Source organism: Cricetulus griseus, chromosome 5, assembly GCF_003668045.3.
Source record: "Cricetulus griseus strain 17A/GY chromosome 5, alternate assembly CriGri-PICRH-1.0, whole genome shotgun sequence".
NCBI lineage: Eukaryota > Metazoa > Chordata > Mammalia > Rodentia > Cricetidae > Cricetulus > Cricetulus griseus.
The window spans coordinates 50,769,904-50,796,754 of NC_048598.1; the positions used below are offsets into that span (position 1 = coordinate 50,769,904).

Sequence of the window (26,851 nt, forward strand, 5' to 3'; positions counted from 1 at the left end):
AACATTCCATGGATATGGGTAATGAACCTGAGGAAGGAGAGCATTTGAGAGCAGTGGGTCCCCCTCTGATGCTTAGTTTTGTTTTAACTAACCGCCTAATTGACTGACCGAGTCCACGAATTAGTACCATGGTAGAGTTGAACAAATCAACAAAAGAATGAAGGTAATGATTAAAATTTGTGAGTTGAGTTTTTCTTAGGCCTCCTTGCCACCAGGTACCTCCCCTATAACGTGATTGTTTCACTCCTGGCAAACTGTTGGAAAGCAGAAAACATTTCTGATTCATCTGGTTTTGGGCTGATTTGCAGTAGTAGAAAAAAAATTAGTTAAGAAATTATTTTACCTCTACCTGAGAAGCTATTAATGGCTGCTAGGAGAGGGACAATTTATTTTCCGTAGTGATATCTTATTTATGATTTATTAAAGCTTAACTGAAGATTCAGAAAAGCAAAGTCAGCCCCAAGCTATAGAGATCAGGCAGTGGTGATACACACCCTTAATTCCAGCAGCTAGAAGCTAAGAGGTGGCGGTACACACCTTTAATCAAAGGACTCGGAATTAAGAGGTAGATGGATCTCTGTGAGTCCAAGGCCACCCAGATCTACGCAAGAATGAATCAGTCTAAAAGAGAATCATAGCTCTCACCTTTAATCTCAGCACTAGAGGGGTATAAATGACAGGAGCAAGTAGTCGGTATGAGGCATTCATTCTCTAGACACACTGATGAAAGGTTGCAGTCTGAGGCTTGGTGAAGAGCTGGTCCGTGAATCAGCGCTTTCAGCCTGAGGTTCAGGTAAGAAGGTAGTGGCTGGCTTCTTGGCTTTCCTGATACTCAGCTTGAAGTTTGAATCCCAATGTCAGTCTCTGGGTCATTTATTTATTTGTGTTACCGTTTTCTTCAATGGAATGAGTGACACTGGGTATATCAGCCACACTGCAGGGAAGGCTCCCTGCTCAGGAGTAGTTGACTGACACAAAAGGGACTCCATGGTTATTCTGTGTGTGCTTTGTTGTTACTATGCTTTGGTGGTCTTTTTGTCTTTGGGGGTTTGTTTTGTTTTGTTTTTTGTTGGTTTTATGAGAGTGAGAAAGGGAGAGAGCATCAAGTTGGGTGAGTGTAGGGAGGATGGGGAAGACTGGAGGGAAGGGGGAGGAATATGATCAAAATATATTCTATAAAAATGTAAAAAATTGCCAATTAAAAAAGAATGAAATGATTTCTTCCACAAAGACAATATTATTAAAAAATATGATGGTATAATGACAGACTTCTTGCCACTGGTGATATTTATTTATTCATTTATTTACCTATTCAGTTAGTTCATTAGTCTTTTCAGAAACTTAAAATACTGTCAGGAATTTCAAAATTGTTGTATGTATTAGTGGACAGATTGGAGTGACTATATGTGTATGTGTGTGTTGGAAGACATTTCTGGGTGGTAGAGTTCACAGTCTCCCCATGGCCTGGCAGCTTATCTCAATAGCTCAGTAATATAGAAACTCTTTCCCCTCCTAGCAAAGCTTCCTGCTCTCTACCCAGCCTTATCTGGAGGATGTCTCTAGGCCCTGATGTCTGACTTATCTCAAGGGTTACTCTTGACACAATTCCCTGCAAACATTCTTCCCTGATGACCCACATGGTAATTAGGCAAGTGCTCTAGCCATTTTGATAGGACCTGATTGTCACATACAAAGCCTGGTGATAGGAGAGTGCCACTTAATGCAAATTAGGGTTTGTCCCCAGGCTCTCCAATCCTATATATTTCTTATACACTGGAATAAAGTTCAGCTGATTCACTGAAGTCTGCCTCCTGGAGGTCTGTCTCTGTTCGTGCCCACAGCTGTCTTGAATCCTGTTCCCTGCTTCTCTTCCCTCCATCCTCATGGACCAATGTAGCCAGTGATCCCAAGCAAGAAGCAGAACCACTTGTGTGTGTGGTGGGCGGGGCTGGGGGTGGTGGTGCCCATTTCAACTCAAAGAATCATTGAGAAAGAAAATAAGCACCACAGAAAGCAAGGATTCTTGTGACTGGCTTATAAAAGTGAACTAAAGGCAAGTTACAGGAAATTCCTACCTAAAATTTCAAATTCCTTATAATACTCTGTCATCCATTTTCCTTGATTTATTATGTTTTCAGCCTTTTTGCTTTTTGCTCTTTTGTTGTTGTTGTTGTTTTGAGATGGGGTCTCTATGTAGCTCTGACTGTCCTGGAACTCTGCAGACCAGGCTGGCCTCAAACTCAAAGATCCATCTACCTCTGCCTCGCAAGTACCAAGATTAAAGGAAAGTGCCACTACACCTGGCTAGCTTTACCAGTCTTAAGTGCTATATGTATGTCTTCTTCTTACCACCCTCCACAAACCCCCTATGGTATAAATTTCTCCAGGGTGATAGTTTTATCTTCAGTTTCCTTTTCTGTTCTGAGGAGTGCATATATTATTGGCATGGGATGTTTGCAAGTTTTCTGTAGGTAGTATGCTGTGTATACCATACCTTTACCTTCTTAAGTCACATCTTAGATGTATTGTGTGATTGAAACTTTTTTGTATTATTTTTAATTGCAGAAGGCATTACGACCGGATATGGGCTATAATACCTTAGCCAACTTCCGAATAGAAAAGAAAATTGGTCGTGGACAATTTAGTGAAGTTTATAGAGCATCCTGTCTCTTGGATGGAGTACCAGTAGCTTTAAAAAAAGTGCAGGTAAGATGGTTTTTAACTGCATAAATCCATGTTAAGTTATGATATCTATTATATGGGAAGCAATTTCTGGAAAGATTTGGGTCACAGAGCTGTAGTTTGTGCATCTCAAGAAAGAGTTTTATATTTTAATAGTGTATTTTGAAGGTAATGTGTGGTAGAAATTAACTTTTCCATACCATGTTTGCATAAAGCTGATGCTAAACCTGTCTTGTTATACTTTTATTATATGGGCCTCTAATAAGCAAAAATTGATGTTTACTTTTAACAGTATTTCCAGGCTTTAAAATGTTGACAACTATCTCCCCCCATAACCAACAATGACTGGGGGTTATGGCAGATCTCAAAAGGTAGAGTTGAGGTCACTGTCACTACTAACTAGACACTGAAGTAGAATGTCTCAGCTGAAGCTCTGTGTCTATTTGCTATCGAAGGAAGTAATTGGTCCATAAAACACATTGCATGACGTCAGGGAATGGCAGGTGGATCTTATTTACTTGGGGAAAGTGATATAGAGGAAATGAGAGGATTAACCCATGATTTAAAGTCTTACCTAGCATGTGTAAGCCAGTATGTTTGATCCCCAGTACAAAAAAAAAATATTAAACGAAAGATCCACGGGATATATGTTTAGGTTATAAGCAGCAATGCTGGTGTCCTTATACTCAGCTTAAGAAGTAAACATCAAAATAGTCTCTATCGTGCCTTTTACCCATTCCTCAAAGAGATCTATATTATAAATTTAGTGGCTGCTGAGGTTGCTTACAAGTATTTGCTGGTCAAACAACACTTACATGATATTATTTGTTTTTATTAGGCAATGCAAGAAATTCTTTTTAATTTGTGCCTAACTGTAGAAAGGGTGGCTTGTAGAGCATGCTTGCACACCACAAGTTAATTCTGGGTTGTTTTCCCCAAATTGGACTAGTTTATTTTTTCCTGGCAACACAAGGCTGAGTGAGGCAAGAACACTGGTGGTTTTGAGTTTGAGGCCAGCCTGGGTTATATATCGAGACCAATATAAGATACAGATGTCAGTGTTTAGAAAACACATGACTTGGGGTAAGATTACTCCTCTACTGAAGACTCTTTAATTCTTATTAAAACTCTACTAAGTTCCAGTTTAATTGTCTATCAGGACAAAGAGTTTGCTTAAAACAATTGCATGTTAAACCCTGTGTTTGGACTCCTGATTTAAGTAAGACTTTGTAGAATAGAGATGCCAGTTTGTGCTGTTGGGGGTTTAAGCCAGGCTATGAATTGGAGGAGTTGAAACTAGGAAAAGGAATTTAAGCAGGAGATAAAGGATTTTCTATAGACCCATCCCTAGGTGGAAACATCTTCAGATATCAATATTCTCAAAATACAGTTACAAATTCCTCACTTAGTACCTCATGGAGAGGAAAGCTCACCTTTTGCCCAAGGTGGTGGACAAGGCCATGGGATAAAATTCAGTGACTTTCTTGGCTCCCTTCTTGGCTTCCACTAACTGTAAGTGTGGAAAAGGAACAGGGCTCTAGCTCTCTCCTCTGATTGCCTTTTAATTGCAGAACCTTGTTAGTGGAACCAGGAAGAAAGAAGAGGGTGGGGTTGCCTCCTGGGAGGGAGCATCTACTTAGCTCTCACAGTAGCATCTGGATTCTGTCCCCTTGCCTGTGTTTTGCTCTCTGTAGTTTGGAAGGCTGACAGTGAGTGAGTGAGTTTATACAGTTGCATTTTTCTTCAGCTTCCAATGTCCTCCTTAATTCTGGCTGCCCCCGTTTTGTACTGTATGCTTCAGATGCTGTGGGAAGTAGTCCGTGTGCTTTGGACTTTGTCATTTCTCTTCTTTAAATGCTCTGGTGTCTCCCAGTTTAAACGTCACTTTGTACGGAAGAGACAAATGATGCTATAAAGTGTTACCTAGCTTGTTTGATTAGGGAACGGTGTTTTAAGGCTTTGTGAGGGGCAATAATTTGCATCTCAGATACATTATTGATTTCTGTGATGTATTACACTTGTGTTGAACAAAGAAAAACCACTATTTTTCATTTTTAAAAATAGTAATATGCTCTCCTCACAGTGAAAAAGCACTCTAACCAAGTGATGTTCTGCTGTGAATACTTCCAGACAAATATTCAAAAATCTCCCGAAGAACCAAATACTGATGTTTAAGTCTACATCATTAGTCTCAGAACTGTATTACTGTTCTCAACTCTGTGAAAATCCTTCCAGAATGTTTTGGCTGTGTGCAGTGCAGATGCTAAAGTATTGCTTCTTTAATTACTTCCTTGTTTGCAAATCTGTATGGAATATTTATAACTTCACTATCTGATCTCTGAGCTTAATTAATGTTCAGGGCCCTTAAGGACTGCCCTGTATCATGCACTTCACTTATGTAGGGCCTTTAAAAACCAATGTGCTGAGTTCCAGCTACTACTTTATGATTCATTCGCAAAGTAAGATGGCATCTTACCTGATATAACCATGCCGAACCTCTCGGTGTAAATTTTTCTTCCCCATCCCTGTTTTTTTATTTCGTACACAGCTTCCCTTTCTGCTGATTATTCGGTTAATTACACCCACATTCTTTAATTACTTAGTGTCATTGGCCAGTGCATAAGACTTTGAGACTAAAATATTTGTATTGGGATTTAATGAGATTCTAATGGTAGCAGGTGATAGAACAAAAACATTTCTAAAATCCTGGCATATACCTTGATGGGAGCAGTCTATAGGAGCACAGATGGGGTGGGGGTGGGGGCTTTCACAGAACTATCTATGGGTCCGGTGACTCTCAAACTTCTAGATTTTATACTGGAAGATTGTTGAGAAACTTCTTGGATGTAGTAGCTACAGTCTCTATTCACTATTTTTTAGCTCACTGACCAGAGCTGCAGTATGACTGGAGTGAATACTGACCTTACCAGTCTAAAAGCAGGGGAGAAGTAGGAATTTGGGGTTACTGTATCTCAAGTTCTTTGGCTATTATTACTAGAATTTTTCAATACTACCAACTAATTTGGTCCATAGATCATTAAATTCTCTTTGCTTCCTAGGTTGTATTACACATGACATTATTTTAAAGATATACTTCATGAATATTTATTAAAAAAATCTATTTTGAGCATTTTGTTCAAATTCATCTTTTTGATCTAATGAAACTTTCTGGAAATGTATTCTTATCTGTTTAATGGTTTACTTTGATTTGTTCATTATTAGTTTTTTTAAAGCGTTTATCAAGGATATAACTTTCAAAATTGTCAAATACAATTCGTCCTTTTGTATACACTTAATTTTAAGTTCTGGAGTCTGTATATGTAGTTAGATTCTACATGTATGTATGCAGTTCTGTGTGTATTAAAATTTTGAGGACAGTGATGGCTTCTTCCACAATGCATTGGTTGGTGCTGATGTCTTCACAGCTTCTCCAGCCATAGACCCAGTCTGTGCTGCAGAGTTTGCTGTGACCATTGAACTTGTCTTATAGTTTGTATGAAATTTCATTGTTTAATTTCTGTAGACTTCTTGCAAGCCTGGAGTTAATGAAATATTGAAAAATGAGGAAGATTTCTAAGAGTAACATGTAATCAGCATTTTTTTTTTTTGAGTGGAGAAAAGTTGAGGCAGTTGAGGTGAGGTTCATTTGAAAAGATGAGTTAGCTGTAAAGTAAATTAGTCTTAATTAGGAAAGTAGTCTTAAAAGTTAAAGCTCTCTGGACACTGAGATGGCCCAGTGGGTATAGGTGTTTGCTGTGCAAGCCTGGAGACCTGATTTCAGATCCCTTGGGTGGAATGAAGAGTCAGCTCTCAAGAGGTGTCCCTTGACCTCCACTTGTGCACCATGGTAGGCACACACACACACACACACACACACACACACACACACACACAGAGAGAGAGAGAGAGAGAGAGACAGAGACAGAGACAGAGACAGAGAGAGACAGAGACAGAGAGAGAGAGAGAGAGAGTTAATAATACAGGTTTAAAAACTAAGGCTCTTATATGCTTACAATCTTACTTGAAATCATTCTAGGCATAAACAACAGTAAACCTGTAGTCTTACCGAGAGTTTAGCCGTATTGTGATATTCTAATGAATGACCACATTTAGTCTAAACAGATGACTAATGTTAAAATGTATTCTACTTAAAACTATAGGCTTTTCTAGTATTTAGTTTCAGGGAGTAAATGCAGTGAAAGTCACTTTTTATTTGTACGGTTGAAGATCATTTATTAATATTTGTTGAAGCTCTCTCCTCTATGATGGAGAATAGTGAGTACTGGGGACTTGGAAATTTAATCTGGTTATTTAATTGGTTATCTGTAAGAGACAGATAACCAATCAAGTAACTACAGACCAAAACCAAATGGCCATGTGATACGAGAATCAAACTTGATGGAGGGGGACAGCTTTCTGGATTGTGTGTGGCAACGCAGTCTTCCCTGAGGATGGGAAGCCTAAGCTGAGGTAGAGGAGAGGAGTCTCTCATCCAAACATCGGGAGTAAGGAAGCTCCCAGAACAGATCACACAGGCCCAGCCTGTGCAGAACGGGAGAGTTTCAGAATTGACTGAGAGCAGATCACTGTGAGGGCATGAACTAGTGTTGCGCTCCAGAGCCAGAAGGTAGCTTAGACATTTGAGGGCTTCATATATAGAGTATGAAGAAAAGTTCATTTATATGTTGCTGTAAGAGTAAGGCAACCATCGAAGGGGTTTACATGGGTGAGTAATAAAGGCTAGCATATTTTTAAAGACAACTATGCAAAAAGTGGATTCATCATTTTTGCTCCACAATATAACCTACTAATTGTGACCTGAGAAGTATTCAGGTATTAAATAAATATTGCTTGCAATATAATAAGATAAAAGCACAAAATTTTAAACATTTTGCAAACATTATTTAGCAAATTCAGTGAGCTCTGGCTTCCACTTCGGAGGCAGGTTTGAAGGGCAGTACACTGGTTTTATGTTCTGTCATTGAGCCTGGCCCAGTTAGCATTCCCACCTCCTCACACTCTTGTGAAATGTTCCTTTCCTTAGGCACAGCTTAGTCCTTTTCAGTATGGCTTCCTTTTCATGGTTACCTCACATCACGTTCCTTTGCAGTTATCTCTTCCTTCCCAATGTGAAAGACAGTGCTGCCTTCTTCTGCCTTCTTTGTTAGAACTTTCTATTGTATTTAAATGTCCTTTCAGTCTCTTTACTCTCCTTGTTTTTTTTTTTTTTTGTTTTGTTTTGTTTTGTTTTTCTTCTTCTATCCATTCCTTGATCTTTCTGAAGCTATGCTCTTGGTGTCTGTATGTACCTGACTGTGGCCTCCCTCAGTGTTACCGGTTCTGTCTCCATGTCTTAAAATCAACCCCTCTAACTGTCCCCATCTCTTCCACTTCTTCTTCTAAACCATACTTGACCTCATCTGACTGTCAAGACCAAGTTTAATTCAGACATCTTCTTTGGTATCTGAAACTTGATTTGCTCCCGCTCAGTTATTTTTTAATAATTTCGAAGATAGCTGCTATCCCTTTACAGTCCCTCTTTGTCTTTCTGATCCTCGGTCCTCATTTGTCACCATTGTTCAAGTCTTTGTTTGTTCACATTGAGTCATTTTTCCAGGTCTCAGCATAGATGTCAGGTTATTTCTTGAGAATTTGCAGCTTTTCTTTGGAAGTATATTCTTTCATTTCCGTTGAATATATTCTAACCACTGTATGAGAAGCCCCTCACATCAAAGGGTTATGTTGCCTGTTTAGCCACAGCCCTTATGTGCTCATGCCAAACAGCTCAACTCTGCTCTCCGGCATGCTTTATGATCGATGCTAACTGTCTGACCTTCCCTAACTCAATGCATATTGGATACCCTCTCTTTTCTGATTTTTTTCTGATTTTCCCCCACAAGCTGTTCCATTTCTTCCTCATGAGTCTCCTTTCCCTGCAGACATTCCCAGTTCGCTTTATTTCTGGTATCTTTACAGAAACTATTGCTCCAGTTCCCTGAGGCTTCTTAAAACTCCCCTGGTCCTGCCCTGGGGCCATCTTGCCTCTCTTCCCTTTCTTTCTTTCCAAAGGCTTTCCTTTTCGTATTCCATTTGGGAACAATTTGCACAGTTAAAAATGAGGTTTGTTTTTTGTTTCTCCTATGCTGCATTCTCATGGCTTCCTGTAGCATGCCTCTACACAGGTGTGTGCCTCTACCTACTCAGGTGCGTGCCTCACACATTTGAGTACCTCTGTATGATTGCTCCCTAAAGAGTAGCCTTTGCCTTCAATAAAGCTTGCTGTGTTTCTAGATTTCACAAAGTATCAATAAAACATGAATTTTGAAATATTTTCTTCAGTTTTGTAATTTAAAAGAAACCAGAGCTGGGAAGTGGTGGCACACCTTTAATCCCATCACTTGGGAGGCAGAGGCAGGAGGATCTTGGCATTCAAGGCCAGCGTGGCCTGTGGAATGAGTTTCAGGACAGCAAGGGTTACACAGAGAAACCTTGTCTTGAAAAAAACCAAGCAACAATAATAAACCCCAAAGCAAGAAAGGAAGAAAAGGAAAGAAAGAAACCCAAATACAGCTCACATCAGGACTGGAAGTTAGACCACTGTATGACAAGCCTGCTGAGCTAGAGGGCATTCCCCTGGAGACAGTTTTCAATAGTTATGGAATAATGGGACACAAACACCTGTCCAGGAGCAGCCCATTGTGAGCAGGTTCTTATGGAATCCATGAGAAGGAAATAGAACCCTGCCCATTAACTTCTGGTCTGGGTATGTTGACAGTGTGGTGAAAGAAGCAGGCTGATTAGAGTAGGAGCTTGTCTCAGATTCACTGTGCTCAGCACCTTCCACCTATCACAGTTCCACTCTGTAGAAAGCTTTTACAGAGGGGGCCTATTGAGGCTCTCCTTTTTTCTCCTGTCCAGTAAGGGCTGGGAGTTCTGGCTGGCCATTGGCTAGCTTGAATAAAGAAATGGAAGCCTTCTTCTTCTGACATTGGGTTAAGTGGGGCAAAACATGGGGAACAACTGAGGCATATTGAAATGTGAGGACTGAAGGAAGAGTGAGGATTGGTCACAAGGAAGACAAGGCTACTCAGTGTAGGCCCTTTAAAGCAGTAGGGCCCTTTAAAGCAGTAGGGCCCAGGAGATGATTTCCATGTGAGAAGTTTAAACTGGGATATCTACACTCTTGTATATGGGTACACATGTATATATCACACTTGATATGTGTGTGTATCTTTGCTACATTGTAAGGGTTATTATATACACTTTTTAAGAGATATTTCTATTAAGTTATATGGATGATTATTTTTGAAGATGAGCTGATGTTAACTTTTATAAGTTATGAGTAATTTGGGTAAAATTTGAAGATGACAGAAATGCTTTTAAAAATGATTCACATAATACCAAGAATTTATCAGCCATTACTTACTTAATCCCAACAAATAACTGGCTCTAACCAAGAATAAAATGAGTTTTGAAGCCCAAAGAAACCTTGAATCAAAAATAATGCCTTCTGAAGCCTTCCTTTTACATGCGTGTCATGTAAAAAGTCTTTTTTGTTTTACAAAATCCCATATTTTTTTTTCCTGTCTAGCTCATTAAATCACCAGGCGTCTTTGAATCTGTGGTAGGAATGACTTAGTCCAAAGATTCAGCCTTTTCTTTCGTCTTGACATGTTGACTAAAGAAAGATTAGATACGCATTTCCAGTTAAATGTATTCGTAAATATATTTGGTTCAGAAAGTGTTGTCACATTAAATGTGCCAACAATGAGTATTTTCCCCAGGGTTTTAAACAACTTTTGATACTGTCATAGTCAGTTAAAAAACAAAACAAAACAAAACAAAAAAACCCCAAAACTAAACAAACTCAATTCACAATTCTAAATTGGCTGAAACATAATATGAGCTAAATATATATGATTTTCATATAGCATGTACATGTGTATGTGTGTGTATGATTTTCTAAAACCCTTATGCTTCTCACTCTCAGGCTCTTGTTTTTAAAATCTTCTCCCATCTAAGAGGAGTTGGTTATTGAGATTACTCCTGTGAGTCTCTATGTTTGTGTGTTTACATCTTTTTATTCACCATTCTCTACCATCCTCTGGGTTTTCCATAGGGATTCCATGGTTACCCAACATATTGACTTTTCTAAGAAGGTTCATTTATCTCAAGTCCTAGGGCCAGTGGTTCTAAGAATGGCATCACCGTGTGTGTGTGTGTGTGTGTGTGTGTGTGTGTGTGTGTGTGTGTGTGTGTAATTTTAAGATAATATTATAATTATTTTATAATATATATATATATATATATATATATATATATATATATATATATATATGGACAAGGTCTAACATGCCCCAGACTGCCTTAAAACTGTAGTTGAGGATTGCCTCAAACTTAGTGCTTAAGCTTCCTCTTCAGTAAGGATGACCCTGAATATATTTTAATATCACTTGTTTTGTTTTCATTCCTGATTTTATTGCCCATTTATGTACAACCTATTTCCTCTCTGTACCAGAACCTCATCTAGTGAGTAACTTAACAACTGGCCAAAACCTTTCCACCCTCCACTTACCTCTTTCTCCTCCTCTCGTCTCCTGTTTTTACTATACAAAGTGTACTGGTCAGTGTAGGAAGTGGAAGGGGAGGAGCTTCAGCTCTTTAGCCTAGTAGGTGTATGGATGTTGTGTTTGTCTTAAAATTTTAATTAATATCCTCATGTGATGTTTTTAATTGAGACATAATTGTAAATCTTTATGGCCTACACTGATAGTTTACTACATGGGTGTAATGTGTGGTGATCAAACCAGCATAATTACTGTCATTTCTCTTTCTTGGGAAGCTGCAAACACCTCTCTCTTAGCTCCTCCTTAAAATAAAATATATAGTGAGTTATTATGTGTAGTCTTCATGCTACGATGTGTATGATAGAACACTGAGAACCTCCAGCTGTTATGTCACTGCACCTTGTTACCCATTATCCCATCCCACCCTCTTCTTAGCCTCTAGTGACCACTGTTCTATTATATTGGCTTTATTTGAGTATGAGAAAATCAGATCCCTATGCATCTTTAACTCTTCAGAAGCATCTCTATTAAAAGTTGCCTCTTAATATAGACTGTGATTATGTGCCCTTATCGGAGACTCGTGTCTATGAGACACATGTCTTTCATTCTGACTGGTAGAAGCTTCTTCTTTTTTTTTTTTTTTTTTTTTTTAAACTTTTAATGTTATCCCTTCCCCACATGGGGATTCCCTTTTAGGTTTCTGATATGGTACTTTGCACACACACTTTAGTGTGTAGTGGTTATCTATGAGTGTTAGAATTCAGACCAGGCCAGGCCAATGGAAGAAATCACTGGCTGTGGAGGTAGCCGAAAGACCCAGGCTTCAAGTCTCAATGTTACTCCTTGTATGACTGTAATTGTATTACTACAAGCTCCGTGCCTCAATCCTTGTCTCTGACTTGCAGCCAGCATTGCCTGTAGGAGGCTGTGGTAAAGAGGGTAACACCTACTGGGAGTTGTCAGTGTTCTTTCCCTAATTAAAAAGATTTGGATCTGGACGTTGGTTGCTCATGCCTTTAATCCCAGCACTTGGGAGGCAGAGGCAGGCAGGTCCCTGTGTGTTCAAGGCAAACCTGGTCTACAGAGTGAGTTTTAGGACAGCCAAGACTAAACAGAGAAACCCTGTCTTGAAAACAAAACAAAAAACAAACAAAACAAAAAAAAATTTTTTTGATTGCCCCCACTACTTCAAGCTACACACATACCTGACTATCTAAAGTAGCAGGAGTTAATTCAAGTTGTTGACTAAAAATATCATTAATTTTAAAAAAAATGTTAAATGAATAGGATTTAATCCACTTGTAGTGCAATAACTAATATTTGAAAAACACTGTTTTCTACATACTTAGGACCTTGAAATTCATTATTCTCAAAGATACAGGAGAATCCTTTGCTTATTTGTTTTTGTGGTTTTCTTCCCCCTTTCCTTACATTACTACCTCCCAAGGAGCCTTTAAAATCTTTCATTTCCTAATCTCTTTTCCTGAAAGTTTAATGCCAAAGACATAGTGTATGTGACTGTATATTTATGTGTACCTGTACTCGGTATTTAAAATGATCAAATTTTGCCACCTCTGTCTTCGAAGATCAGTCATCACCCGTTTGTGCTGTACTGTCCCTCTCAGGAACACAGGTCAAACCCCCTGGAAATCATTTAGTGGTTTGGATCTAGGCTGACAGTGGAACTAAGAATAAATGCCTCTTGCCTCACTGATGAGCTGCGTGAACCTTCAGCAGTCTCTTAAGTTTTGAAAGAACCCATTTATTCATCTACAGCATGGGAAGGCAATTAGCTTTGTACCAGTAACATGAGAATTTGATGGGATAGTTTGTAAAATACACTCAGTATCTGTGTTAACTGTTCAATGCACATTGATTATTATTAAATTATCCAATTGATCATCACCTCTGTCCAGGTCATTTGAGCAACAGATGTGAAAATATATATATATATATATATATATATATATATATATATATATATTATACAACTATTTGCCTTTGGAGGAAAAGCATCTTAAGGTTTTTGTTGTTGTTTTGTGTTAACATAAGGTAAAGTTCTTATGGACCTTCACAGTAAATAACTACAAATAAAATTTTCACCTCTGTGTATATACATATGTACATATATGTGTGTATCTATATCTATCTATATCTATAAGAGAGAATGTGTTATTATGAGTTTACATGTTAGGTTATAGTACAGGTCACTATTAAATGATTCTAAACTTCATTTTTAGATATTTGATTTAATGGATGCCAAAGCACGTGCTGACTGTATCAAAGAAATAGATCTCCTTAAGGTAAATAATGAACTCTGGGCTATTTATTAATATTTCTGAACCTGTTGATAAAATTACTTATCAAAATGTCACAAGTCTAAGTAAAACAATCTTTCAGGCTTGTTTGATGACATACTGGTTTTAAGTAACACTGCATAAATTAAGAGTGTGTTTTGGAGAATATAAGTTTGATATGTGGTGAAATAATTAAATCAGAATAGATAGATACACGGGTCTAAAACACTGGAGAAGTTTTTGTAGAGCATTCTGTGTAAGCCCATCCTACTGGCTAAGTGATGGAAGTGCATATTGGTGTCACATCACAATGTGGCATACTAAGAGCCTGGACTAACCCAGGCACTTCACATTCATAAACCTTTTTAAATCACTTCTGCAGACTTAGGCAAGGTGAATATAGACAGTGTGCCAGGAATTAACATTTAGTTCTTTGTCTGCCTGAGAGTGTGATGAGGTTCCAGTAACCTGAACAGTATTTCATTGTTAGTGATCTTGCTCAGAATTGCTTCTGCTGTATTTATTTGTTTTCAGTCAAGTATGATGGCCCATGCTTGTAAACCCAGCACCTGGGAGGCTGAGACAGGCAGAACCTGAGTTCAGGCCAGCCTGGACAATGAAGCAGGAGCTTCTCTTTAAAGAAAAGGAAAAACTTGGTGTTTTATACATCTGTGTATGTTCTTAAAGTGTATCAGTTTTAACCAAAGTGTTTCAAAGCTGTGCTTTCTTACTCTTCGTATTTGAAGTAACCGTTTTACACACACACACACACACACACACACACACACACACACACACACACGTACGCACGTACGCGCATGGACACACACACGCCTTTTAAAAATAGAAATAGCATCACTATGAACAGTACGGAAGAAAAACTAAGAATAAAGAAAATCATATATAATTTATGAGAAATTGTCTTGTGTTAACTTGTTTAAAGTTGGAACAGAAAAATCATAATATTTTTGGATAGATTGCTGCATATATTTTTACAGGGAGAGAGATTTTTCCTTAGGAATGATCTTAGTCAACTTACTTAGATAGGTTTCATGTATTTATGTTTCTTGATAATATTTAGATTTCTTGATCTAAAAACAATATTTAGATACTGAATAGTAGATGTTAATTGTGGTTTTGAGCAGTCTAGTTGTGTAGGAACAGCTCTAATTTTAAAAGTGGAGTATAAAGAGATACTTTTACAGTTGAATGTTCTTGCATGACAGTTCTAATTTTGAAGGATATAATTTTGAGCAGTTAATGATTCAATTCTACCATGCCATTCACTTACTGCATTTATTTATATGCCTACTAGTCATAACAGTACTTAAAAAATCTTGAGTACATCATTTATTATATCTAATAAAATATTAAAATAAATTTATTCATAACTAGTTTTACTTTGAATAATTATGTGTTTTAAAATTGACTATAATAAAAATATGCTGTCAAGATGTTTGCAATTTAAAAATGAGTTGTCATAGCTGAATTAAAATCATTAAAAACTTTATGTGATTCTGGCATTTAAAATAAAAGTTTTAATTTCTACTTTTTTCTTTAGCAACTCAATCACCCAAACGTTATTAAATATTATGCATCTTTCATTGAAGATAATGAACTGAACATAGTTTTGGAATTAGCAGATGCTGGTGACCTCTCCAGAATGATAAAGGTAAGTTTGTTCCTTTGTTTATCTTTCTGACAAAGTTGTCTATGAAGTGTATACCATGGTAGCTATTTTAAGGACCTCACTGAAATAGCATATGTCAGTGGAAGGAATGGAAATGGTTATAAAGTGAGCTTACTTAGCAGAGTTCACCAGAGTTGTCTTACATTTCTAAAGGCACCGGAATCACTTTGGAGATAGGCTTAGAGACTTGTTTTCTGAAGTTCGAGTGTTACATACTCTTGAGCAGAGTATCCTTGAACCTTTGTCTTCCCACCTCAGGGAAAGGAACAAAGAAAGACATCTCCAGGCTGGAGAGATGGCTCGATTGTTAAAGTGTTTGCTGCCTAAGGATGAGGAGCTGAGAGCAGGTCTCCAGAACCCATGTAAAAAAGCCAGGTGCAATATTGGGTACCTGTTATCGAAGTTCTCCGGAGTTGAGACAGAGGGTTCCTTGGAACTCACTGGCCAGGGAGTAGAGCTGAATAGGTGAATTCTAGGTTCAGTGAGAGACCCTGTCTCAAAAATAGAAGATAGGGAATGATCGAGCCTCTGGCACAGGTATCTACACATAAAGACACAGTGCCATGTACACACACACACACACACACACACACACACACACACACACACACACACACGCACACACGTGCGCACACACACACACACACACACACACACACACACACACACACACACACACACACGCATGCATAAAGGAAAGAAATGTAGGAGCAGCTTAGAAGATGACCTGAGAGGACTCCTCAGAGAATTTGAATGTCAGCCTGACTGAAAAGCTATTTAGTGTTTCTCCTTAAAAGCATAATAATTGGGTTTGTGTTCAGTTGCAGTAATAGAAACCACTGAATGAAAGTAAGTTAAAAACTGTTCTTCCTTGCACATGTTACTTCTCTGCACCACTTTCTCTGAAATATAATTCACAGGGACATTGTATTGATTAAATCCATTGGTGTTTATCCAGATCTTAGAATTGTATTTCACATTCAGCTTTAGTCCCTTGGCTAGAATACAGTCTTATGGACAGGCTGCATAGATAGTCTATATTCCACTGATAGTGCTGGCTAAGTGTCTATTACTGTGGAAGACAAACTGGCCAGTGTGTGAACAAAGAAGAAAAACAAAGGTAGTTAATTGAGAATCACTATTGCCTCCATTTTGGCAGAGACTTAAGGCCTGAAGAAGACTAACAGCATTGCAGGGGGAAAGGAGGTTAGGAGTTAGTGATGGAGTTAGTTCCCCTGGGTTGAAGCTCTTAGCATAGGCCTGGCTGTAGGTGAACTTGAAGTTTTGGTTTCCTGGCAGGTTGCCACAGGTTGTTTCAAGTTCTGCTTTTGTGAGGGGTCTCGGTATTGTCAGCTTGTGCATCCAGTCTTTGGACTGGTAGATTCTGGTAAACCACTAATAATCTGTTGCTAGTTATTGTAAGGTGAGCGCTGAACATGTTCTTTTAATTCTCACCAGGATCCCTGGAAGTAAATGTAACACTTTCAGAGCAAAAGTACCATTGCTAGTAAATAGCAGACCTGGTACTTTTGCAACTAGGTCTCTTTGGTACAGTAATCCACATGTTTTCCTTTAATGGCCCTTCAAGATTCCTGTATGGCAGGACTCTTTGATGATCAGGTCCAAGTACTTAACCATCCACTAAGAAAACAAAACAAAACAAAACAAAAAAACCAAAAAACAAAAAAGGTGTCACAACTCTCATTTCATGACTAGATTTTCTGATCAAGGTACTCAACAATTAAGAACTTAGCAGATGGTGGCGCACGCCTTTAACCCCCTCTCTCTCAAGGCAAGGCAGGTGGATCTCCGTGAGTTCGAGGCCATCCTGGTCTACAGAGAGTTCCAGAACAGGCTCCAAAGCTACACAGAGAAACCCTGTCTCAAACAAACAAACAAACAAACAAACAAACAAACAAACAAAGAGCTTGGCTCCTGAGTGGGGCTACAGTGTAGACTCCTGTAACTGGTGTCACTCAGGTTCTTACAGTACACTTACCTGTAAGATGAACACATTTGACTTGAGTTTTCTAATTGTAACAGCACTGTATAAAATGAAGTAGAAAGGGCGGGGAAGTGAGTACTTGCCTAGCCCATTCAATTCCCAGCACAGGAAGTAGAAAAAAGGTAATGTTATTACCTTATGGGAGCTGGCTAAGCACTTCATTTAAAGTGAGTCACTTCCAACCAGTTATCTGATTTTCTGTTTCAGGGACTTCCCACCACTTACTCAAGCTGCCAACTGCCAAAGTATTTCTTTGCAAGTTAAAGAGTAATAAAACTTTATAGTCATCACTTTAAAAAGAAATTAGGGTGTATGTGTTCTATGTCCACCTCCAGTGGACCCCCTAGCCTTCCAACTCTTTGAGCATACAAAAGAAAGCTGTCTTTACGAATGACTGTAACTTACAGAAAACTATTTGAACCTTATATGCGAGGTTTCTTTTTTCTTCTTCTTTTTTTAAATGACTTACATGGTGGTGCTGTGGGAAAGAGGGTAAATGTTTGTCTCTAAGTTAGCTCCCGAACATCAGAATTCTATGAGGAATGAGTAGTACTCCTACAGACAGACAGGTCCACCCTTGCTGTAGTACTGAGGTTTCTGACTAAAGTTTGCAGATGTGTATGATGTAGCAGACTGTTTACAGGGAGGGGGGGCATTGTTAGCGGGTATCAGGCAATTCCTTGTAAAGTTGCAAGCATGGAAACTGAATGTACTTTGGTATGGTAGTATGTAGGCTTTTGGACGTTACTTGCTTTCTTGTAGCTTCTGGCAGTGTTTGTCTAGTCTAGGGATAAGGCCTGCTGAGGTGAGGGTTCCAGATCCTTTAGATCTCTAGAACTAAAACATGAAAGTCATATTGTCAAACTGGCGGATTGTTGGCATAACAGCTGTAGTAAATTTTGAATCACTAGTCATTTCCCAGTTGATCACTTTGGATCCTGGGTATAGGTGTGTGTGTGTGTGTGTGTGTGTGTGTGTGTGTGTGTGTGTGTGTGTGTGTGTGTTTTAAGCAGCATCTTATTTCAGACTTGACCAAATCAATATGTTGTATTCAGAGGAATAATGTAATACACAAGTAGAATTTTATTATGAATCAACACAATTCATTACACATAGTTATGTGTTTTTCCCCCTCTATGTGATTTAAGCTTTGTGCTTATCTCCTGTCTTAAATACAAAAGGCCTTCTTTTCTTTGATTTGTTTTCTCTGGTTTGCATTCATTAACATTTTCCAGAGGTAACTACCAACTTTATGTGCATCAAATGTGGGCCATTTTGTTTTCTGTCTGGACACAGATTTAATTCAAAGATAGATGTATGACACTATGTGTATATGCTTTCTCGGGCATATCACAATTTAAGTGTTAGACTTTATTAAGCAGAGAAAGCTCAAGTATGAAGCCTGGTCTAGCCTGCTGCATCTCCTGGTCTAGCCTGCTGCGCCCCTACACCTGTTTCCTATTTCTGTTGTGTAGATTCCTGTGATACTGCTGAGTAACAGAATCTGCATTTAAAATCATAGAGACAGCCCACTTACTCCCCCAAAGGGTTTAAACCATTTTATAGCTTTTTTTCCAAGGAAGAAAAAAAACTTCATATTTTTCTTGGTTATTAGCCCATATAAGGTATATGGCTTACACCTTCTTAGAACTCAGTATATACCACAGAAGACAGTTTTTAAACCAATATTCATAGAAAATTATGTAACTTCTGTTGCAATAACGTATATAAAGGAGATATGGGTTTCATCAGTACAGTTGTTGTGAGAATGGAAACATTTGATGGCACTAAAAGGCTTTGAGGCAATGGGTGCTAGATGACCTTGATTTACTTACTCTTAAGTGATTACCACAACTGCCATATCTATAAATTGGTTCATAATACCTGTCTCATAATGTTGTTATTATAAGGGTAATATCTCTCTCTCTCTTTCTCTCTCTCTCTCTCTCTCACACACACACACACACACACACACATATGCAAACACATACACAATATGTATGTGTATGTTATATGTATACTTATTTTTAGAACTTAATAAATAAATGCACACACATTATCTGGACCAATCTGAATTTTTGATGTTCAATACATACTCCTATTTTCTTTAATCCCTTTCAGCTTCTGAGTGGTACTCTACCTGACCCACCCCGTAAATCATCCAAAGCCCTCCCTCTCATTTCAAAGTGACTGGAGTGCTCATGCATGAGTGATTATGCCTCCACTTCCCACGGGCCTGCCATGGTGACTTGTGTCTGGCTTTGTTTTACCTGTGCTCTCCTGTTGACATACTGTCACACAGGAGGGATTGTTGTACATCCCTCCACCTGGCTCTCCGTCCTTCCATTGCTTCCTCAGCTCAAATCTTATCATTCCTGGTTCTTTAGCTGTAATCATTCTGCACCTTCTGTGTGTCATCTTTTTTCATTTAAATATCTTCATTTCACTGTTCTTTTATGTGTCTACATATACATACAGGCAGACATACGCACATGTTCCTTGCTAATTCACTCATTCAAAAACTTTGTGTCGTGGTGGGGAAAGGCAGAGGAAATGACGAGCAAGTCTGTAGTTTGCCAGATGCTGGTTAGTATAGTGCAGAGAAACAAAGGCAGGCAATGGAAGGAGTTAGGAGGAAGGATGCTGCCATCCATTCATTTGAGAAGATATGAGAAGTCATATTGATTGGGTCTTACCAACCCCACCTCTGCCAGCTTTTTCCGTTCAGCCACTGTCAAGGCTCCATGAAAGAGCTCTGGGGTGACCTCTGTCAGAAATCCCAGTAGTCTCCAGTCCTCTGTCTTCTTGATCACTCATTAGCATTTCGATCTCCTTTTCAGTTACTTCTTAAAATAATCCTGTTGTCTCACCAAGTATTGACATGACTTCATTTCCTCCTAACCTCTTCTTGTGGAACCATTTTCTTATTCTTGATTTTTTGAGATCAGGTCTCATGTAGCCCAGGCTGGCCTCAAACTCACTAGGTAGCAGTCTGGTCTTGAACTACTGATCTCTCTGGTTCCTCCCTAGTACTGGTGTTGTGTGAGTCTCATGCCCAGCCATCTCACTCTTGCAGTTTTAAGATACAAACCTAGCCTTTTGTTTGTTTGTTTGTTTACCCACTGTAGTTCATGGCATTGATATCTGAATTCAGTTATCTTTTATCTTGTGCATGCAAGCAAACAATCTTCTTATAGACTGCCCTTATGTCTCCAAGAAGAGGTGCAGCTTGAGTGCATGCTGGAGATCAGGGCTCTTCTCTGACTCTCTCTCTCTCTCTCTCTCTCTCTCTCTCTCTCTCTCTCTCTCCAATCCTGATCTGTTTAAATTTGTCACAAAGTTCTGATCATTTTTTAAATGTATTTGTTTTTCAGATTTCTTTCCCCATTTAGTTCCATTGCCCTTTTTCTTTCTAGAGTTTGAAATTAAGCATCTCACTATTTCTTCACGTGTCTTTGGGTGTCAGGGAAGAAGAAGAAGACCCCCTGCTTTCAATTGGGTCCTTCCGAAGGTTCCTTAATGACGGTAAACACTGGATTGTTTGGCAGCTCTTGTGGAACAGGAGTTTGTTTCCAACGGAAGAATCTAAGTCCGTGTGTTCACCTTCCATGTCCCTCGAACAGTGTCTGACTCAGGGTGGTCACTTAATCAAGTCTCTGGCAGAATCCAGCTGTGGTTCTCCCATAGTCTCTGCAGGAGGACCATGACTGCCGTCTTAGTGTTTCATCCCCCAGTGTCACACGTACAGTTCCTTCTGCTGTGGACGCCCTGATTCATTCCTGGTCACCTTTCTATCTCTTTATCCTTGAGCCCCTCATGCAGATACCAGTTCCTCCAGCCTTTACCTTTGGGCATATGCATTTATTCCCCTGGAGACCATTCTTCCCCAGCATCTAGTAATACAATTCCAAACTGATTTTGCCTGACTATTTTATTGATATTTTCATTTACCCAAGACTTAATACTCCTTGAATAGACTGTAACCTCTCTCTTCACTAGGCAGTCCTCTGTTAGGGATGTGCCTGTAGCTCCACATCACATATAACAATGGGTTCTATTACCTTGGCTACGCTTCCCTGTTCCCAGGGCCAGTATATGACATGGATGACAGTTTCCTCCTGATTTATACCTTGATCTCTTCCAGACTTATTCCATTAGTGAGTGAGGGAAGAGTCTGCTGCTGCAGCGGTTGCAGAAGGGGGCATGGGTGGAGGGTCCTAAAATTCCAAAGTTGTTTTTGAAACACCCCGATTTTGTAAGCATTGTGAAAGGATACTGACATGGGGCCTTCTTTTGTGAAAGAACACGATCATGGCTTAACCTTAACACTTCATAAAGGAAAGCCGTGAAAGCTTGCATTGTGTGAGCAATGTTACAAAATCGCCATGTGGTACTACAGTGTTTCACTCTCAAGGCTTCAGCCTAATTGGGTTAGAAACGGATGTATAGCTCCTGGTCTTTATTCCAGAGATGAACCTCTGGATAGCATTGCATCAAAGATTCTTGCAAGTAAATAATTAATTGGTTTAGAGCAGACTGACAAATATAATTAAGCAATTTATAGTTGAAATATTCAGTCTTTCTCTAATTAGTGACAAAGGAATACCTGAGGCTGTGGTCAGATGAAATACTTCCCAGATGAGTTTGAGGATAAAAGGAAGTCTGGGATTTTTTTTTTTTTTCATCACAGATTTCTTCATTAACAGTAATCATGACTCTAAAATAAAATGGTCTTAGAAAAGACTTGAGTTCAGTTAAGTCATGCTGTTGGCATATAGTTTCTCTGTTTTGGACAGAATGGAATTCTTATGTACTCCATTGTATGAGCCCTGTGTGTTTATTTCACTGTTGTAAAGTCAGGAAGTACGTTCATTCAGACTCAGGTGTAAAGGAATAAGACTAATCTGAATATCTGAACAAGAGTTTTGTTTATTTCTTCTTGCTAATTCTGATTTCAATACTTTTTAAATTTTCATAGCCCTTTTTTGCAAACTTTACTTCATTCATTGCACTAATGTTAAGTACAAATAATAATTTATAATGTATATTTGAAAATAAATTAACAGAAAAATATGAATGTGTACTTTTTTAAAATCTGTATTTTATTACCCTTTCAATACGACAAAATATAACCTTATGCAATTAATCTCTTCAGAGGAAGCTTGGAAGTCTATCTGCTAACAAATCTCTTACCATAACACTATGACTAAGAATAATATGAATATTATTTTAATTAAAACACTTTTAGTAAAGTATACAATACACAATTCAAATGAACATTTTTTTTAAGACTGGATTATGTCGTTATCCCAACCAATTAATTAAGGATCTTTTCTTATTTCTAATGCATTTAGACACAGATTGTCTTCTCAGATCTTCACTTTGTATTTGTACTGATTCCATTTGTCTTTCCCTTTGTGTGTGTGTGTCAGATACGCTCCCTGACTGTGAGAGAATTTAGTTCCTTTTAGCCATATGACTAAAGTCACTAGTGTCACCATGCAGCCATCCACAGTTGCATAGGTTCCTGCTTTCCCCTGTCACATGGCCCTTTCATAGGCTAGGTCAGGAGAGTCTGGGTATGAGTTTTTCTGACTTCTTAGAAGGGCTCACCAGATTATGTGAAGCCAGCCCAGGATAATGTCCCTTTGGGTTAACTCAAAGTCAGCTGGCTGGGAAACTTAATCACATCTGTACAAAGTAATTCTGCTATATAATAATATAATCTGGGGACACTATTTTTTCTTTTATTCATTCATTTAAAATGTTTTTAAAATCATAGTTTTATTTATTACTTGAAGATTTCATACACATTTACAATATATATTTTAGCTAATCTACCTCCTACTCCATCCTTCCAGCTCCCCCCAGGACCCACCAAACCATTTTCCCAAATTCATGTCCTCTTTTTTCATTATTTGTTTTCAAAGTCCCAATTGCAATTAGTGTTGACTTTGAGGAGTTGAGTATGGACTGTGTGTTGCAGCATGGACAGCCTATCAGCAGCCACAGCATCTTACTAAATAGCCTAAGCTGACCTTGAACTCTTTAGCCTGCCTCCACTTCCTAAATCCTGGGATTACAGGTGCCACCACACCCATTTAGGCATAAATGTCAAGGGGAGAGTATGATATGCAAGGTATTGGGAAGTTGCAGGAATGAAATGAATTATATTATTCACCTTACCACAATCTGATAAATTAGCTAGACTCTCAAGCAGTGTTTTGAAGTAATTGTTTTCTCCAAAGATTAAAAGTTAGAAAATGAGTTTACTTTCTTGGTTGAGTTACTGTTTTACATTGAGACACATTTTTATTTTACTTATCCAAATGTGAAGATTGTATAGGAAATGCAGTCATTTTGAAGTGTCTTTTTCACTCTTGACCTTTGCATACTTAAAGCAATAACATCCTTCCAGTAGCATCATCTCTCTTTGATAGGACTGAGTTATTGTGTATACCAGCATACCCATACTGCTTATTTCAGCCTGTTGCTACAGTTATAGCCTGTATCAGACAACCAGCCCTTGCCAGTGATCTCAAATACAATCTTGCAATAGTTGTATACACCTGTGCATATATCTTCTAAATTAGCTTATTGTATACAGAATGCTGTGTGGGGTTTTTACAGAGCAATGTTACATGTGAAATAGCCTGTGTATTTCCTTACAATTGTGTAGTTTGATAGCAAAATGGTACAGACAGAATATAAGAGTTTCCTTCATTGGAAATGATATGCCATGAAGACCATTATGTAGTCTGTGGCATAACTAAAGGGTATGTGTAAATCCTGCGCTATGTGTACTTGGAAAAGTGAGGAGATGATTTCCCAAGTTCATGGTTCCTATCATTGGAAGGTATTGATAGCACTGCACCAGAGCCGCTTTTGAAAACCACCTGGCACATCCTTGCAGGAACTCTGGGGAAGAGCTGGGACTACAGACTCAGACTCTTCTATCTTAAGCTCCTCAGATTTTTTTTTTTTTTTTTTTTTTTTAGGTTTGTGTTGACTTGCTGTCTTATGGTTCTGTTGTGTTTTCTTTATTCACATAAAAATTAAAACAACTTTCTATATTACTCCCATCTGATCTAATAGAACAGAGACAGTTTTTTTTTTTTTTTAATTTATTTTTGTGACATGGATGTCATCCTGAAGATTAACCCTTTCCTATTTTTTTTTTGAATTATAATTTATTTAGAGGTAGGGTTTCCTGTGGCTTAGGCAAAATTGGTCCCAAATTTGCTATGTGACTAGGAGATGACCTTGAATTCCTGATCCTCCTGGCTCTACTTCCCAGCTGCTGGCACTATAGGTGTGTGTCATCATGCTTGAATTCTGCTTTTTAAAAACCCGACTTTGCGTGCAACAGTCTGCACAGTGTAGAAAACCTTGGAACTGCTTGGAATAATTTTTTAACTGCTTTAGCAACAGAACCCTTCTCCTAAGAGTTACTTATCTGCAATGCAGTAATCATTTCTTGTATTGTTGTTTTTTTACATTCTTTACTGAATTTTCTTTTTTAAAAATCTTCTGAATAAATTTTCTTGGTACTTATATACCTGTGTTTAGAAGACAACTTACAGGTCAAGGAACATTGTGACTTGGTTGGAAACTAGTTTGTCAGAGTGAGTGAAGTGAAATGCAAATGGTGTCTTCAGGGACCACCTACTGGCTAGGCCCATTGTGCTTTACATCGTGGAAATAAATTAGAAGTATCTGAGTCTTTTCCTGACCACCAAGAGTGAAGTTCTTCATACACTGCAAGTTAGTGGGATACTGAAATTCCCATCGATGGGTGTTTTACCCATGAAGCTCTCCCACGCCTGTACATAGCAAGTAGTTGCATACCTGAATCTGCCAGTTCCTCATTGTATGTTCAGAAGAAATGTTTCCTTAGAAATACTAATATAGAATCAAAGTTGCAGGGAACAAGCCAGTTACACTTTCAAAAGCAATTTGTCTTTTCTGTAGCCAGTCCCTGCCTTCAGTTCTTTGCAATAATAACCACAAAATGTCATTTTATAAAAAGAAATGCATTGTAATTACAAAGGTGTTTGGAGATATAACATCCCTGCTGATGGTAACTATTTGACCTAATTACAAGGTCCTAGTAGAGCACTCTACCTGCTATCGCCTCACAAGACACCATCGAAATATTCAGCAAACCTGTTAGGATCTCTGGGCCTGTTTGTTGCTTTATCACTAATAGAAATTTGAGGGAATATGACAGACTGTAAACTTACTCTTTTTAAGTGTGAAAATGTGCCAAATAGATATTTATGTGTTATTTGCTACTGAAATTGTTGACTCACAGATAGTATTTAGAGGTGGCAGGGACTTTGGAGATCATGTCCAAATTCTGTTTAATGTATCAAGGAAACAGACCAACACTGATGAGTGACTTGCTTAAAGTCACATGGTTAATTATTGTCAGGTCTCATAATCATTTCTGTTGTTAAGACAGGTATGCACTGTTACAGGCACATTTAAACCTTTTACTGTAGTTCCAAGTAGGAAATGCTTCCTTGTATTTAACATAAATCACTTCCTGTTGTTGGTTTTACTATGTTAACCATCATAGTGCATTTTCTAAAAGTTGCTTTATGTAGATTCCAGTGAGCAGCTACATAATTGTGAGCCCTTTGTTAAAAAAAAAAAAAAAAAAAAAGATCGAGATACATTTTGGTGACAGAAAGGGGTCCCTAAACCAAGTAGCTGATGTAGGACCAACAAAGCTGCATGCCCATGATACTATCTCTGAGAATCTCAGATGTTTTCCTGAGAAATTTTTCTTTATAAAGATTAGTGTATGTAACTACAGGCATAAATATTTACATGTGCCATGGATATTAATGCCTGTTACAAGTCAGGATCACTTTTCTCTGTTAGTGAATGTATATTGAGTAATTCTACTGACGCTTTTTCAGAAATTTCTTGAGGATGCTAGAGATGCACACTGGGAAATGGGCAGTGTACCTGGGGCTCTAGAGTCTGGTGGGCAGGAACCAAGGTTCCTCTGAGTTCAAAGAATATCACTAGCTATTCAGGACCCACTTTATTCATGGATTCGGTGTTAAACATTCAGTTTGTAGGATACCTTACAATTAAAAACAAAGGTATCTAATGAAGTATATTTTCTTAGAATCTGAATGGAGGCTGCTTGTATCCACTTGACTTTCACAGCAATAAAAATCACTTCTGTGGTAATGCATGTGTGTTGTAGCAGGTAAATTGATTTCACTTCTGTGAGATGTTAGTAAATTTCTGTATCCTCAGTGAAACAATAATGTAATTTCATGTTTTTGTTTAAGTTTATAACTTACATAGCATTTCATTACACCTAGTATTTCTACAGAATTAAAATCCAATGTGTATATGAGTACTGTTATGGTGATAGAGTATACTACATACAGTATTTCCAGGCAAGCCTTCTTTATAAAAACATTAAATCCAAACAAAAATTATGTCCAAGTGATCCATTAAACCTGGCTGGCAACTTTTGTCCACAGACTTTTACATGTTTTATTTTGTAGCATGCATGAATATGGTAAAAATACCACACACAACATGTAATCTTTCATGTTTATATTTTCATTGTTAGTAATCTTTA

At 38.2% G+C, this 26,851-nt stretch overlaps 1 protein-coding gene across 4 annotated transcripts in view; it reads left to right on the plus strand.

Annotated features, from left to right (window-relative positions):
• Nucleotides 1-26,851, plus strand: part of Nek7 (NIMA related kinase 7) — a 136,664-nt gene that overhangs the window by 77,203 nt on the left and 32,610 nt on the right. For all 4 annotated transcript variants that reach the window (XM_027417457.2, XM_027417458.2, XM_035445679.1 and 1 more), the window contains exons 3-5: nt 2,566-2,706; nt 13,490-13,552; nt 15,108-15,218. In XM_027417457.2, the coding sequence (XP_027273258.1) occupies nt 2,566-2,706; nt 13,490-13,552; nt 15,108-15,218 (315 nt within the window). The remainder of the gene's footprint in view (nt 1-2,565; nt 2,707-13,489; nt 13,553-15,107; nt 15,219-26,851) is intronic.